This window comes from Bos taurus, chromosome 25 (assembly GCF_002263795.3).
Source record: "Bos taurus isolate L1 Dominette 01449 registration number 42190680 breed Hereford chromosome 25, ARS-UCD2.0, whole genome shotgun sequence".
In the NCBI taxonomy this organism is placed as follows: Eukaryota; Metazoa; Chordata; class Mammalia; order Artiodactyla; family Bovidae; genus Bos; species Bos taurus.
The window spans coordinates 17,675,555-17,693,408 of record NC_037352.1 but is presented as its reverse complement, the minus strand read 5'-3'; the positions used below and the strand labels follow the sequence as shown (position 1 = coordinate 17,693,408).

At 46.5% G+C, this 17,854-nt stretch overlaps 1 protein-coding gene across 1 annotated transcript in view; it reads left to right on the top strand.

The window, feature by feature from the left end:
- The first annotated feature begins 5,440 nt into the window (after positions 1 to 5,440).
- The window catches only part of GPR139 (G protein-coupled receptor 139), a 42,567-nt gene continuing 30,153 nt past the window's right edge, over positions 5,441 to 17,854 (top strand). Inside the window, exon 1 of the mRNA NM_001192765.1 lies at positions 5,441 to 5,564. Within this exon, the coding sequence (NP_001179694.1) occupies positions 5,441 to 5,564 (124 nt within the window). The remainder of the gene's footprint in view (positions 5,565 to 17,854) is intronic.

Here is a 17,854-nt window from a genome sequence, read left to right as displayed (position 1 = left end):
GGCTACAAGGCCCTTCCCACTCTCCAAGCACAGCCAGGTCCGTGCACCCTGGCTCACTGCACCCCAGACTCCCACCTCTTCTCAAAGGGTCCGTCTCACTCCTGCCCCAGGACCTTTGCTCTTGTTCTTCTTTCTCCCTTGAAATGCTCTCCTCACTCCCAACCTGCCATCTCTTTCCTGAGTAACTATTATTCATCCTTCCCATCTTCTTTCAGGTCCAAATATCACTTCCTCAGAGAAGCCTTCCCTGATTGCCAAGCCACATCAGATATCACTCTTATATGCTCTCTCATTCCTTTGACTTTTTCTTTAAAGAATTTATCCAAGTTTATTATTATTTGTGTGAGTGTGTATGTGTCTGTCTGCTTCTTTAAGGTATCAGATAGATTAATTCATGCCTATCTTGTGCACTTAAGATCCAGGAAAGCAGAGACCAACTTTTTTAAATAACTATATACCCTGAACTCAGTACAGTGGCTGGCACATACCTTTAGTTTTGTTTGTTTTTTTTTACAGTCCTCACCTCTTCCTATGATTTTCCCAACACTGAAAAAGTGTTAGTTACAATATGTATTATATTTTTGCAACTGTTTTTCTCAGAGTAAAGAATCATTACTTCATATTCCTGTCCCTGTAAAGGGAGGAGAAATGAAAGCTAGACCAAGAGGGCCAGGTGTCACCAGGAAAATGGCACATTTCCTTATGGAAGTGAAGAATAAACCATAGTTCTGCTCCACTCATGTTTATTACCTCCCCAGGCTTATAGGCATTTGAGTTTGCAACTCTCTCCCCTAACATTCTCCATATATTTCTGTTCTATTATTTAAGATTTGTTGCTGGACATCTCCCTGGCACTGTGCACTGCAACACAGCAGGGGACAAGACAGAGGAAACCACTGCCCTGGTGTCACGTGGAGTCCAAGTTACATTATGTGACAGTTTTCTGTTGGATACTTGTCCTTCCACTAAACTAAGCTCCTCCCAACAGTTATAGCACAGGCTCTGAAGCCAGACTACCTTCAACCTAATCCCACCCAGGTGGCCTTGGCAAATTACTAAACTTCTCTGTGCTTTGGTTTTCTCACCTGTGAAATGGTGCTAATCATTGCACCTTCCTTCCAGTGTTACCATGAGGATAAAATGGGTTAAGACATAGCTGTTTCATAAACCCCCAATCAACGTTAATTTTCATTACTCACCTCTGTATCCTAAGCAGTACCAGCTTCACAGGCATGCTGTCACATAGGCCTCTTTCTTAGAAGAGCTCCTTATTTGGTTTAATGCTCTGCTGTCTTTAATTAAAATTAGAGAATTTTAATAACCCTAAAATTCTTAATTTTTTAACAAAGGCCCTACGTATTCATTTTTGCATCAGGCTGTGCAATTATGTGGCCAGTCCTGGTCGACATACATCAAATGTCCAGCAAAAGTCTGTTGAAAAATGAATAAGTATATAATTTTCACCAACCACAGTTGTCAGCTCGCATACACCATTGTCTTAGAGAACCAGTCAAGTGGGTCAGCACTTGAACAAAGTGGGTCAGACCTTGTTGTTGACTCATCACGTCCCTCTCCCAGAACCAAGAATACCCAAGGCCTGACCTAGGACTGAAAAGCTTTCTCATCCAACCCACCCATTTCCCAGGAAACTTGGACCTTGACAAGCTGCCAAGGCTCTTGATAGAGCCACAGAGAACCCAGTCCAATTCTCTGTTCTCCAAAATTGTACTCTGCACTGTCTTTGCTGTTCCACACCTTCTCTCCCTCCTCAGCATCCTTCGAATGAGGCATACCTGGTTTCCTTCATCCCCATTTTATAGATGGAGAGATGCAGGCTCAGAAACAAGGCCTATTAAAATACCCCATGTAGCACAGTTCCTCTGCTCAGTCAAGTTTCTGGTTTTATAAAGAGTCTCTAACCAGAGTCCTCGTTCTTCTAGTCAAGGCTACGGTTTTTCCAGTGGTCATGTATGGATGTGAGAGTTGGACTATAAAGAAAGCTGAGCGCCAAAGAACTGATGCTTTTGAACTGTGGTGTTGGAGAAAACTCTTGAGAGTCCCTTGGACTGCAAGGAGATCCAACCAGTCCATCCTAAAGGAGATCAGTCCTGGGTGTTCATTGGAAGGACTGATGTTGAAGCTGAAGCTCCAATACTTTGGCCATCTGATGTGAAGAGCTGACTCATTTGAAAAAACCCTGATGCTGGGAAAGATTGAGGGCAGGAGGAGAAGGGGACAACAGAGGATGAGATGGTTGGCTGGCATCACCGACTCAATGGACATGAGTTTGGGTGGACTCTGGGAGTTGATGATGGACAGGGAGGCCTGGCGTGCTGCGGTTCATGGGGTCGGACAAAGCTCATGCTGCAGCAGAGTCGGACACAACTGAGCGACTGAACTGAACTGGAGTCCCAGAATCCAACCACATAAATTATTTTTAAAGTATCAGTCATACATGATAATTGCATGCTAAACCTGAGCTTGTGCCCTCCCCAACCCTACTGGGGCCCAATTTTCTGACCCTCTATTCCACAAAGACAAACTCATTTCCCTATACCCTGCATGCCCCAGGTCAGTGCTGCCAGGGCCCTCCATTCTTTCAGTGTTTGTTGAGAAGCTGCAAAATGCAAGCACTGTGTAGAAGCACAGATAAGAAACAAGCTAAAAAACAAATTGTATATAGTATGTCCATGGTGCCAAGCTTAGAGAGAAAATCGAGCAGGGGAGGGCCAGAGGAGTAAGCATTTTGGCCAGGAGTAGGGTGAAGATCTCAATTTTAAATAGGAATGTTAGGGAACGCTTCAGTGAGAAGGACACATATAAGCAAAAACCTGAAGAAGGTGAAGAAGCAGGTTAACACAGTTTTCTGGAGAAAGAGCACTACAAGCTGAGGAAAGAGCCAGTGCAAAAGCCCTGAGGCATTATCCATGGGTCACAAGGTAAGGAAATCTCTAAATAGCCTGGAAGCTTTGTCAAATCACACACACCTGCCCTTCCCGAACCCCAGTTTCTCATCTCAGTCTGGTCGCCTGCAGACAAATCTAATCTATAGGTTCTTGAACAATTATTTGCCAAACCTCTATGATGGCATGCTTTATTTATTAACAACCTGGAAGGTTTTTTTTTTGTTTTGTTTTGTTTTTATTTGGGGTAATCACATTTAAATGGGAGAGTTCACAGAAAAGTTTTAATATCCAACTTGGCTTGAGTTATCATGTGGCCTCACTGGGCCCACATGACTCTGTAATAATCTAACAATGACATGTAATGATCTAACAAATCTAATGATGGGAACTGGACACAGGTCCCTTGTTGGGCAGGGGAGAGGCAAGATAGAGGGGCCAGGAGCCTCTTTATCTTGGGCCACCTGGAGTGCACCCAATTCCCTTCCCTCTTGCAATAAATGTTGAAGGAGAGTGGGACACAGAGGGGAGACTTAGTCTTCTCTCAGCTCATCATATGCTCCTGCCATGGCAGCTGTTCATCCCCACCTCTCCTTGGGATTTATTTTTAATTTTAATTGGAGGCTAATTACTTTACAATATTGTAGTGGTTTTTGCCATACATTGACATGAATCAGCCATGGGAGTACATGTGTTCCCCATCCTGAACCCCCCACCTACCTCCCTCCCCCATCTCCTTGGGATTTCTATAGAATCTCTAACTCTCTCACACACACTGTCTTGAGTCCTGGACAGGCATATCTCCTTTACCAACTCTGTTGTGGCCCACAAAAGAGCCACATGGAGAACTCTCCCTCTGCCTACTGTAACATGGGAGTGCCTGTTGACCCCAACTCTCCAAGATTGCTGATATCCCCACCAGCTTCATTTCTTTTATCTTTCACTCAACCTTCAAACATTAGTCCACCCTGCAGATAGTTTCCACGTGCATCTGTCTGGGTGCCCCCTGAGTGTGGTCATTGTGCATGTTGATGAGGGTGCCCCTCCATTTTCACATGTCTAGATGTGGGATGAAAGGGTTTCCACTTGCAGGCCTGAGTGTATGAGTGTGCCCCCGTGATGAGGTACTACGTTTGTGAGCGTGGATGAGTCTGCCTGTGTGGCTGCCATCCTATCTCTGGCAGGAGGGCTCCTGTGTGGAGGGCTTCTGCTACCCTGCCCGCATCCCATTCAAAGGCACTCAGCTCAGGTACAGCCCACCTCCGGCCTCCCCCAGAGTCAGCACACACACTCAGCTGCACACACTCTTTCTTTTAAACTCGGGCCCTCTGGACCAGGAAAACAGAGAACCCTAGAGCATCCTCATGTATGGATATGAGAGTTGAACTATAAAGAAAGTTGAGCACCAAACAATCGATGCTTTTGAACTGTGGTGTTGGAGAAGACTCTTGAGAATCCTTTGGACTGCAAGGAGATCAAACCAGTCCATCCTAAAGGAAATCAGTCCTGAATATTCTCATTGGAAGGACTGATGCTGGAGCTGAAGCTCCAATACTTTGGCCACCTGATGGGAAGAACTTACTCACTGGAAAAGACCCTGATGCTGGGAAAGATTGAAGGCAGGAGGAGAAGTGGATGACAGAGGATGAGATGGTTGGATAGCATCACCGACTCAATGGACATGAGTTTGAGCAAACTCCGGGAGTTGGTGATGGACAGGGAAGCCTGGCGTGCTGCAGTCCATGGGGTCACAAAGAGTCGGACACGACTCAGCGACTGAACTGAACTGAGAGCATCCTTGCTTCTACTACAGCCTCCTCTTCTCACCCCCTGCTCTGAGTGGAGAGTCTTCTGTAGGAGATGGACTTGAAGCACTGGCGGGAGGGAGGAGGGGGGAGCGGGAGGTAAAGGGGGAGAAGAGAGCTGGATGAGGGGAAGGTCGAGAAAGGCAAACTGAGGACACGCCGCCTCGATACAGAACCTTTGCTGGAGAAGCAGGTCCCACCCACACCACGCCCCTCCCACTCAGGGCGGGGGACGGAGGGTTGGAGATGAAGGTAGCCTGTTTCCACCCAGTGTTCCTTTGGGGTTCTCAGGTCTAAGTTCATATCTCCTCCAGAATCTGGAGCAGAAAGGGGCAGCTGGGACCCCTTCCTCCAGGGCATCTCACCCGACCCCGCCACCCCTTCCTTCCACCGGGTCCAGGCAGTTGCTGATTGGCTGCGGGGACCGGCGTCCCAGCCCCCCGGCTCCGAGGCGGGAGCCGAGCGAGCCCGAGGTGGGAGGCGCACAAATGGGCTCCGGGAGCCCCTCCCAAGTCCCAGCGCCCAGCGCCCTGCGGGAGGGCTGAGCCGGGATTCCAGGCGGGCAGGTGCGGAGGGAGCGGAGGGGACCGCGGCCAAGGGTAGAAGCAAGTCCTGCGGGAAGAGAGGCGCTGCTGCTCCGGCTGCTGCCTAGGCGGTCGCCACCACCGAGCCGGCGTCCGGAGCGGGGCTGGCAGGCCGGGCGCCGAGCCGCGGGGAGCGAGGGGCGCGCTCATGGAGCACACGCACGCCCACCTCGTAGCCAACAGCTCGCAGTCCTGGTCCCCCGGCTCGGCCTGCGGCTTGGGCTTCGTGCCCGTGGTCTACTACAGCCTCTTGCTGTGCCTCGGTTTACCAGGTGAGGGGCGTGGGGGAGAGGGAGGGAAGCCGGGAGCCCAGAGAGTGCGGGGCGAACCCTGCCCAGGGCCCCCGGGCCGGGCCACCTTCTCGGTGAGATCCCTGGCGCCCCCTCTGCAAAAAGTTTACGCCTTTCCGGGCAACTGCGGACATTTCCAGACTCTGGGGGGTGAGAGGAAGTTGCGGTGGCCTGGCGGGGACGGTGCGTGTGTGTGTGTGTGTGTGTGTGTGTGTGTGTGCTTCTCAAGAGTATGCGCGGTGGGCGATGGGCCAGGATGTGTGGGGGGTCGGTGCGAGCGAGGGGACTTTGAGCTCCTCGGTGTGTATTTGTGTGCGCGACTGAAGGGCTCTGTCAGGCGTCCGTGAGGGGCTCCAGGGAGGGCCGTGTGTGTGTGTGTGTGTGTGTGTGTGTGTGTGTGACTCTACTGCAAGTCCGGACAGATGGTGTCATGGGGGCCTCCTCTCTCCCGTCGCCCCCCACGTCCACCCAGACTAGGGGCACCTCTGCCCCACGCCGCCTAACCCCAGAGGACGCTGTAAACCCTGATCCTGGGCACTGTCTTGTTCCGGGGGGTGCTGGGATGGAGCAAGGGATGAGCCCCCCGCTGCCACCCTGAGGAAGGCGAGGCCGGCTAGGAAGAGTCAGGGTGGCTCCAGGACCATGCCCTGGACAGGGCAAGGGTGCGGAGGGACATGCGGGCTACCGAGGCCGCCACCGCAGGGGGTCACAGTCTCCTTGAGGACCTGCCTCACCCCTTGGCTTTGCCTCCCAGTTCACCGACCCTGGGCAGCTCACTGCTGCTGCAGATGTCTGTCTGGTTCCACATCTTAGCCTGCTGTCCGAAGTGTAGCTGAGACTTGTACTGAATTCCTGAAGAGAGCTTGGGGGGGCGGGGAGGGCGGCAGGGGGCGTTGCCGACGCGGGGAAGTGGGGAGTTGGTGCTTGCCAGGGCACCTGAGGCAAGGAAGGGTTTGGAGGGCTCCAGCTGGAGATGGACATTTCTCCCAGATAGTCCCTGCGACAGTCCCTGAATCTCTGTGGCAGAAATATTCCTGAAGATCACTTGCGGGCAGATGGGAGAGAGGGACAGAAAGAAATAAGAAAAAAAAAAAAAAAATCCAGTCCTACCTAAAGCCTAGAATCATAGCATCATCTACCCTACTGCCTTCAGGATCCTGGGAACTTGGGAGCTGGATTTCTGAAGAGCCTGGCTGAGATTTCCTTTCCAAAACATTCAACTTGGTAGCCACAGCCTCTGCCGTATTTAAATAAATCACCCCTCTCCCAAATTTGGCAGGTAGGAGAAAGCATAAGTTTGCTAAGACTGAGCCTCTCTGTCAGTGAGTGATGAGGCTTTTATTACTAACTAATTGCTCTGACTGCCCTGGCAGAGAGCTAGCCTGATTCGCACTGCTGGGGTGGCGGGCACATGTCCTGTAATTACCCCAAGCTGGGATCGATTTAGGCCCAGCTCCCACCTCCGAACCCCCACCCCCTGGCCCTCCTGAACCTCTCCAGAACTGTCCTTTGGGGAGTGTTTTTGAGAAGGTTGCTTATTTGATGAACCACAGAAATGACAGAGCCCCCTTTCCTTTTAGCCCTCATAACAGAGTATATCTGACTCCCATCAGTCACCTCTCCATCTCCTCTTTAGACTGAAGTTACCACTCTCTCAGGCTTTTCTTCTGAAAACCCCTTGAGGCATAGAACCATAGAGACAAGGAAAGGCTCTAAGGGTCCAGAGCAGGGAAATGAGGGTGAGGAGAATGAGGGAAAGCTCATATCTTCAAACTCCTCAGGGTGGGAGTCAAGGTACTGCACACATTTACAGATTAACTCCCATGCCTGCCAGGACCTTCCTGGCCCTAGCATTGGCACCTGTCTTATGCCAGGCACAGACTCTTCAAGGCTGAGCCCAGGGCTTGGAGATTTAAAAGAGTGAGGAATTAGAACTTGGAGGACATTGATGTGTTCATACATTCAGAGTTATGACCACCTACTGTTGTGCCAAGAGCTGAGGAGGTATGAAGAGGTGACTCAGAGACCCCTAAGACACAGTCTCTGAGATCAGGGAGCTCAGAGATGGACGCAGAGGGACCAAACATCCTGGAGAAGAGGCCAGGCTTGCAGGAAGATCATGGGCTGGTAACAGCTTGGTTAATGGCTTGCAACGTAGTTCAAGGGTGACATCCTTAAGTCATTCTCTTAAAACCATAAGGACAAAAAATACGTCCTAGTGACTAAGAGTGCAGACTGTAGAATGAAGCAGAGTTGGCTGTTAATCTATGAACTTTTTAATGTCTCCGTGCCTCAGTTTCCCCTTCTGTGAAATGGGCATTGTGAGAGTACTTCCCTGGTGGCTCAGACGGTAAAGCGTCTGTCTACAATGTGGGAGACCCGAGTTCGAGCTCTGGGTTAGAAAGATCCCCTGGAGAAGGAAATGGCAATCCACTCCAGTACTATTGCCTGGAAAATCCCATGGACAGAGGAGCCTGGTAGGCTACAGTCTATGGTGTCGCAAAGAGTCGGACACAACTGAGCGACTTCACTTTCACTTTTCACCCTTGAAATTGTGGTGAGAAGTAAAGATGTTGATGGAGATGAGGGTGCAAGTCAAGCGCTCAGCTCAGTGCCCAACACACCACGCATTGATTGCTGCTGTGTGTGCTGCTGCAGTTGTGGTTATCATGAAGCTGATTCAGTTGTAGGAAGGACGGGGGCTGCTTAGCCATGCCTGAGCTGGAGGAAGGACTTGGAGGCATGCTGAGAAGAGCATTGGGCTCAATGCCGGCTCCTCCGGCAGAGCTCACTTCGGTATTCCCCGCCCTGCCCCCAGCCCCCAACAATTAGCAAACCCTGCCTCCGAGGCTGAGCTATGCTGGGTGTGAAGTAACAGACCGAAGAGCTTGGTAATATTGTGAAAACTGAGATTTTAATTGAATCACTTTCCTGGCAGTGGACTCACCCCAATTTCAAATTCTCACTGTGGTGGTAGAGGGTTAGGGAGTGGCTGTGTGTTGGCAACAGGGGAGCCAGTAACTAGGAGAAAGCAAGGCTGTTTCTTAGCCCCGTCAGCCTCTAGATTGATAGGAAGAGCTTGAGAAAGGCCATATGGTCCAATCCCCTGCCTCTAGGAATTGCCCCCAGACAGTCTGATTTAACTGGTCTGGTGGAGCATACAGGGGTTTCTAACGTGGAGTATAGGCAAAGCTCTGCCACTTGAGAATTCTTACTCTCTGCACCACAGTTTTCCCCACCCATAAAATGGGCGGAGCACACAGGCAGTTTATGTTAAGATAACCTATGTTAAAATGGCTTACCACAGTGCCCAGACTGTGGAAAGCACTGTCACTCAATACCTTCTCCACACTGGATCTTTTTCCTGTATTATATGCTTATATTGTTGCACTGAATCTCCCCATGATGTGTCCATATCCTGAACGTGTTTTACGGAGGAGCAAACTGAGGTTCTGAGAAGTGGAGCATCTCGTCTATAGTAGAGCAGTCCAACCAGCATGTGAACACCTGTCCTTTCCCTTGCATCCAGTACCTTCATTACTGTTGAGAAGTTATTTCACTCACTTCAGTCCTTGCTGTGTGCTCAGTGGAGAAAATTGGTGTCCCAGCTGTTCCTAAAACTCTGTCTCTTTCCTCCTCCTTTTAAAATAAACAAGATATTTCCAACTTTTCAAAACACATACAATAAGCCAACAAAATCGAGTTGGGGACCCTGATTGGGCCAGCTGGGACAAGACAGTGCACAGCAGAAGGCAGTGCAGGAGGAAAAGATGAGCCTGAAATGCTTGAGGAAAGAGAGCAGGAGAGAGGACCAGTGAGCCTGCCTGATAAGGAAGGAGAAACGCAAAATTATACTGAGATTTGAAAGAGATATTTTTAAAACTTTTCCTGCTAAAAGGCACAATGGATGTTAAGGGAGACAAAGTGAGGGAGATGAAGCCTGAAACTACATGCCACACAGCAGACGGGAGCGTTTGCCCAATTGCCTGTCTGCCTCTGGGGGTTGGTGCAGGATGAAAGGAGATGATGAGGCTGTAGCCTATCAGGTAGTAAGTGCTTTGACATGTGCTAGTTACTGTCGTCGGAGAAGGCAATGGCACCCCACTCCAGTACTCTTGCCTGGAAAATCCCATGGATGGAGGAGCCTGGTAGGCTGCAGTCCATGGGGTCGTGAAGAGTTGGACACGACTGAGCAACTTCACTTTCACTCTTCACTTTCATGCATTGGAGAAGGAAATGGCAACCCACTCCAGTATTCTTGCCTGGAGAATCCCAGGGACAGGGGAGCATGGTGGGCTGCCGTCTATGGGGTCGCACAGAGTCAGACACGACTGAAGCAACTTAGCAGCAGCAAACTGTTCTGAGCCTTCTAGACGTGTTCTCTTTTGCCTCTAAACATCTTTGGAGAAAGTGTAGTAAACAGATTAAGAGTACCTAGTCTGAAGCTGGACTTGTGGAGTTTGAGTCTTGGCTTTGGTACTTAGAAGCTGTGTGACTTTAGACAAGTGACTTTAACTCCTCTGTGCCTCAGTTTCCCCATTTGTAACATGAGGATGATGACAATAATGGAGTCATAGCGTTCCTGTAAGGATTAAATAAGCACTTAACACAGTGCCTGGCACACAGCAAGCACTCTATAAGTCATTTTTTCATCATTTAAAAATTAGGGAAATCAAGGGAAAATTCCTGACTTGTTATATGACATCGACTTTACCCTAATATCAAAACAAGACAAAGACATTATAGGAAAACTAGCAACCAATAGTCTTCATGAACATAGACATAAAAATCCTTAACAAAATATTAGCAACTCTAATCTGGCAATATATCAGAAGGACAGTATTGAGTTGGCCAAAAAGTTTGTTCAGGTTTTTCCATAACACCTTATGGAAAACCCAAATGAACATGTGAGCCAACATAATACACAAGGCCAAATTGGATTTATCCCAGGAATATAATATAGTTATATATAGTTATAAAATAGTTCAATAGTTGAAAATCATTCACCATATTAACAATGTGATTCACCATACTGACAAACTAAAAAAGAAATTCTGTATTATCATTTTAATAGATGCAGGAAGTACTTGACAAAATTCAGTATCCTTCCATTTGATAAAAAACTTATCAAACTAGGAACAGAGAGAGAACTTCTTGAATCTGATAAAGAACATCTATTACCTACAGCTAACATCACATTTAATGATGAAAGATGGAATGCTTTTCTCCTAAGATCTAGAACAAGGCAAGGATGTTCTCATCACTCCTATTCAGCATAATACTGGACATTTTAGCCAGTGCAATAAGGCAAGAAAAGGGGAGAAGAAGGTGTACATGGAGGAAGAAATTAAATTGTTTCTATTCACAGATGATATAATTGCCTTCATAGAAAATTACAAAGACTCCACAATAGAAGCTTCTAAGGACAAAATTAATGAGTTAACATGTTTGCACATTGTTAATATGCAAAAACCCTATTGTATTTCTACATATTAGCAATGGACAATTTGAAATTAAAAATTGGAATTAGGGGCTTCCCTGGAGAGGGTAATGGCAACCCACTTCAGTACTTTTGCCTGGAAAATCCCATGGACGGAGGAGCCTGGTAGGCTGCAGTCCATGGGGTCGCTAAGAGTCGGACACGACTGAGCGACTTCACTTTCACTTTTCACTTTCATGCATTGGAGAAGGAAATGGCAACCCACTCCAGTATTCTTGCCTGGAGAATCCCAGCGACAAAGGAGCCTAGTGGGCTGCCGTCTATGGGGTCGCACAGAGTCGGACACGACTGAAGCAACTTAGCAGCAGCAGCAGCTGGTGGCTCAGTGGTAAAGAATCCACAGACCAATGCAGGAGACACGGGTTCAATCCCTGGTCCAGGAAAATCCCACATCCCCCAGAACAACTAAGCCTGTGCACAACTACTGTTGAGCCTGTGCTCTAGAAAGCAAGAGCCGCAGCTACTGAGCCCATGCTGCAACCACTGGAGCCCACACGCCTCGAGCCTGTGCTCTGCAACCAGAGAAGCCACCACAATGAGAAGCCCAAGCACCGCAACTAGAGAGTAGCCCCAGCTCACCGCAACTGGGGAAAGCTCTCTCACAGCAGTGGCGACCCAGTACAGCCAAAAATAAATAAATAAATAAAACTGAAAAAAAAAAACATTTTAAAAACACTTAATTTCAACTCTCTACTGTAAAAAAATAAAATGGGATTAAAAAATATATATTTCCAGGTTCCCTTAAAAAAAAACAACTGAAAACATTAGACTCTTGTTCCCAAAAAGTAGCAGTCAGCTAGAGCTGAGCAATAGGCTGCTTTGCCTTTCCTATGCAGTTATGTGTGTGTGTGTGTGTGTGTATGTGTGTGTACACGCACATTAACAGGTAATAACATTCATAGTACTTGAAAACCTAATAGTATAGAAAAGGCACACATTGCAAAGTCTCCCTCCCGTTCCCTTTCCCCTGCTCATCAATACCCAAAACCATCCCACCATGACCACCACACATAAGTAATCTCTGTATTAGTGTCTTTGTTGTCGTGTTTCAGTCACTAAGTCCTGACTCTTTGTGACCCCATGAACTCCAGCATACCAGGCCTCCCTGTGTTCTGCTATCTCCCGGAGCTTGCTCAAACTCATGTCCACTGAGTCTATGGTTCCATCCAACCATCTCATCCTCTGTCACTCCCTTTTCCTCTTGCCTACAATCTTTTCCAGCCTCAGGGTCTTTTTCAATGAGTCGGCTCTTCACATCAGGTGGCCAAAGTATTGGAGCTTCAGCTTCAGCCTCAGTCCTTCCAATGAATATTCAGGATTGATTTCCATTAGGAGTGACTGGTTTGATCTTGCTGTCCAAGGAACTCTCAAGAGTCTTCTCCAGCATCATAATTCAAAAGCATCAATTCTGCAGTGCTCAGCCTACTTTATGGTCCAACTCTTACATCTGTACATGACTGCTGGAAAAACCATAGCTTTGACTATACGGACCTTTGTCAGCAACGTGATGTGTCTGCTTATTTAATTTTAAAAAAGTGTCTAGTTTCCAATTTATTTCAAGGTTTTTTAGTGTATATATACAAGCAAATATGAATAGGGGATTTCAAGTCTCCTTTTTTTTTTATTCTCTTGAGCACATAATATACACCATCCTATATCTTGCTGTTTTCTCACTTCATATATCGATAACCCAAAACAGTATATATAATGCGTTTTCCTTTTTTAATGAAGTGATGTAGGATTCCATTGTATATTTGTACAATCTATTGAATGGTTACCCCTTCAAAAGGACACAGGCACCCCAGCTCGAGACAGTCCCTATGTGGTGCACCTAATTCTCTGTAACCTGTCTGGCCCCTCTTAATTCTCATTTGGGCTTAGGATCCTCGTTATAACAGTGGGAGAAAGAGCTTTGCATGAGGAGTCCTGAATTCCAGGCTTGGTTCTGGTAATAACCCACTGTGTGACCTTGGACAAGTCATTCTTAATGAGTTTGTTAAAGGCCCAGGAGAGCTGAACTCTGCTTGTGTTGCTCAGTTGGAGATATTCCCCATTGATGGGATTTAAGCACAGACCAATGAGGTAGCTATGCTGGAGGCTGTCTGGGCTGGCCTTGGGCTGGAGTCCAGAACAATAGCTTTGTAATCCTTGCCTCTGACTAAGAGTTCAATAAATGTTATTAACCTTCTATTCCCTGCATTGTTTTGTGGTAATTTGAAGTAAAACATGCAAAGGCTTCGCATGGTCCTTCACACATTGTAGAAGCTCAATAAATAGTAGCTCAGATTGTTTTTATTGCCTAACATATCAGTGTGTTCAAGCACTGTAAATCCCCTAAGCCACAGACTGCTTTGTACATAGGACTTTTCTATAAATGCACAATTCCACTCCAAGTGTACCCACCAGGCATGAAGCCCCACGTCCTGGCAAACTAGGAGAGAATGATCCAATGGATTAAGCAATCAGTGCCATCATAAGCCTAGGGAATTTGTACCCCTAAGAGAGTTGCCTGTGGCTCAGTGAAGCCTCCAGAAATAATATCAGTCCAGGTCATGATATGGTCTTCAGCTAAAATTTGTGAAGAGAATGATAAGCACCACCAGCAAGTTCACACTACGTGCTACAGCTAGGATGGTGAACAGACGAGGGAAGAGAAGTGAACACAGATCCTGCCACTCAGCCTCTATGTGGATCTGAAATATGTGGATGATGTTTATAGGAGATGCAGCTCTGCAGTGCTAGGGGTGGGGCAGTGCAGGTGTCTTGAATTCAGATACCTGCATGGGGCAGCCCAACAGTGTAAATAAACAAAATGGGCCAGTTTTAAGAACTGTTTCACTTATCCAAAGAATTGTGCTTCCCTGCTGTTTTGCTGAAAACATGTGACTCTTTCAGTCTATTTCCTTTTTTATCAATGGAGACATATGTACCAAAAACACTGCCCTTTCCTCTTAATGATTGCTAACACTTATGTAGCACTTACTTTGTGCTGGAGATTCTTCAAAGCACTTTACATACATTCAGTTCAATTCAGTCACTCAGTCATGTCTGACTCTTTGTGACCCCATGGACTGCAGCACGCCCAGCTTCCCTGTCCATCACCAGCTCCCAGAGCTTACTCAAACTCATGCCCATTGAGTCAGTGATGCCATCCAACCCTCTCATCCTCTGTCATCCCCTTCTCCTCCCACCTTCAATCTTTTCAATGATTGAGCATCAGTCTTTTCATCAGAGTCTTTTCAAATGATTCAGTTCTTCGCATCAGGTGGCCAAAGTATTGGAGCTTCAGCTTCAGCATCAGTCCTTCCAATGAACACTCAGGGCTGATTTCCTTTAGGATGGACTGGTTGGATCTCCTCACAGTCCAAGGCACTCTCAAGAGTCTTCTCCAACACCACAGTTCAAAAGCATCAATTCTTTATAGTCCAACCCTCACATCCATACATGACTACTGGAAAAACCAAAGCTTTGACTAGACAGACCTTTGTTGGCAAAGTAACGTCTCTGCTTTTTAATAAGCTGTCTAGATTGGTCAGAACATTTCTTCCAAGGAGCAAGGGTCTTTTAATTTCGTGGCTGTAGTCACCATCTGCAGTGATTTTGGAGCCCAAAAAATAAATTCTGTCACTGTTTCCATTGTTTCCCCATCTATTTGCCATGAAGTGATGGGACCAGATGCCATGATCTTAGTTTTCTGAATGTTGAGTTTTAAGTCAACTTTTTCACTCTCCTCTTTCACTTTCATCAAGAGGCTCTTAGTCCTTCTTCGCTTTCTGCCATAAGGGTGTTGTCATCTGCATATCAGAGGTTATTGATATTTCTCCCAGCAATCTTGATTCCAGCCTGTGCTTCATCCAGCCCAGCATTTCTCATGATGTACTCTGCATATAAGTTAAATAAGCAGGGTGACAATATACAGCCTTGACATACTCCTTTCCCGATTTGGAACCAGTCTAGCTTATTTAATTCTCATGACAACCCTTTGAGGCATGGACAATGATTATGCCCATTTTCAGATGAGAACATTGAGACACTTACCCAAGGTCACACAAGTAGAAAATGATAGAGCAATATTTGGTACTGCTGTCCAGGTTTATTATAAGAAAATAGCAGCAGGTGTGCAATGACAGCTGACAATTGACACTCAGGCTGGACTGAGAGGTGGGGGTGATAGACATAGGGAGGAGGAGGACCTGTGAAGAGTTGACTCATTGGAAAAGACCCTGATGCTGGGAGGGATTGGGGGCAGGAGGAGAAGGGGACGACAGAGGATGAGATGGCTGGATGGCATCACTGACTCGATGGACATGAGTCTGAGTGAACTCCGGGAGTTGGTGATGGACAGGGAGGCCTGACGTGCCGCAATTCATGGGGTCGCAAAGAGTCCGACACTACCAAGCGACTGAACTGAACCACCACTCAGTTTACCAGCCAATTGTCCAGGGTTGTAAATTGTTCTAAAAACTCTAGAAATCCAGATATTTACATGAAATGCCCAATGTTTCAATGTTGGCACTGAAATTCAAAAAATTTTAAATCACTGTATGAGCCAGCACCACCAGAGCCAAATCAAACATGTCTGCAGGCTTGATGCAGCCCACCAGGCTGCCAATTCACAAACTCCAAAGTGGGCAGAACTTCAAGAAGGACCAAGAAACATCAAGCAGGTCACAGTGAATTGAGAATAAAAACAAGCTGAAGGGAGGAGCAAGAAATAATAGAGATGGAAACCAAAAGAAAGTGTGGGTAAATCAAAAAAGCATACCAACTCAGAAAACCAGGGACTTGGCATAAACTGGAAGGAAAAGTTCCAAGAAATCCACAAACTTTATGCTGACAGTGTCTTGAAAGCCTACCATTTAGGGGGAAGGGAAATGCCCTGCGAATCTGACAATGATCGCTCAGTGGTCCCCAGACATGGATTCAGGTTCTAAATTCGTGGCTTCTATAGGTGGGGCTCTAGCAGATTGCTCAAAGCTCTCTGAGCCTCCACATTCCTCTCTGCAGAGAGAGTGGAACAGTGCCTTTCTCACAGGGTTGATGGTATGGACAAAATGAGATAATTTGAGACTAGCCAGGGCCCAGAGCCTGCCACTCCACGGTTGCTGGGTTTTGGTGAATCTAAACACTCCCATTTCCCAAAATGAGGAAACTGAGACCTCACCCAAAATCGCAGTGCTGGGAATGGCCGAGTCTGAACCAGAGCTTGGTTTTTCCAAGTCTTACTTAGTTCACTTCTTACAAGGTCACATGCTAGTGGTCTCTGAAGAGGAAACAAAGTGAAAAGAGTAAAGGAGCAAAAGGCTGCTTTTAGAGCGAAGAGTGATCATCTAGATGCAGAGGAGGGGGGGTGGGGGGCGGCGCTGGTCCTGTTGTTGTTTTATGTAGGATTATTTTAGGTGGTACAAGGCTGCAGCATCAAAATCCCTTTTCAGTTTTCTTAATCCTTCTAATTCCATCAAAGGGAGAGTCTCAGCTAGGTGCCAGTGTGTCTTTAACACCTTTTCACATGTGCTAAAACTCTCCCTTTCTAGCAGACACAGAGCAGACCTAGAGCTCAGCACCTCGGCAGGAAGCAGTATCTGGCGAGAATTTAATGTCACTCTTGTATTGTTATTGTATTTATTTTTAAGGCTACCTTCTGTTTACAACAGGGAGGTGGGTTTGTTTGTGACGTGTACGATGGTCACATGTCCATGCTGTCCAGTATAGTCACCGCCAGCCACATGTGGCTCTCGAGCACTTGACATTTAACTAGTACAACTTGCAGAACTGAGTTTTTTATTTCATTTCATTTCAATTAATTTACAATTAAAATCTGATACTCGACTCAGTTATTAGAAAATAACTGTGGAACAACGTGAGTATGTAAGTCTATCCTTTCAACTGTACATTTCATGACATCTAAACAGATCAAGGATTTTCAGTGAAAATTTAGCATCCATAGAGAGATGTGCAGGAAGTATAAAAAAATACAGCAGACTTTGGACATTTAGTGTGAAAAAAGAGTTAAATATCTGGATAATTTCCATTGATTACATTTTGGATGAACAAGGTTAAATAAAATATATTGTTAAAATTAATGTCACCTGTTTCTTCTTATTTTTTTCTAATGTGGCTTCTAGAAACAATGAGAGTGCATATGTGGTTCACATTACATTTATATCGGAGAGTAGTATTGTATAAAGTATAAATTCAAGAAAAAAGCATATCACTTTAAAACAAGATGCCAAATAAATAATAGTACACAGGACACAGAATATGGCAAAAGTCACAACATTAATGGGTCAGGTACTAAAATATGGGGAACACTGATCTAATAGAATGTTCTTGATGAAGAAACTGAGACCCGGAGAGGGCAAGTTCCCCCAAAGTTTCATAGCTAATTAGGGGTGACCTTGACCCCAAACCTTCCAAATTCCAAAGTAAGTAAGCTTTGACCACAGCAAGGGGAATAACCCTTCCATCTCCACCTCCACCAAAGGAAACATAAGGAAAGATGGATCACCGTGTGGGGAGGAGGTGGCTACCCTGAGTCCCAGTGGAATTCAAAGGGAAGGAACCTCTTTGTATGGATGACTTAGGAGCTTGGCCTTCCTACCAAGTGAAAGCAGAATGATTGGGACTTCTCTTGAGGAAAGACATGACCAGCTGAACTACATTTAGGGCAAAGTAGGCTTTTATCCCAAAGATAAGTATTCATTTTGCCCCATGACAAAGAAGGATGAGATAAGAAATCAGACAGCACAGTTCCATTCAGAGAGCATCTGCA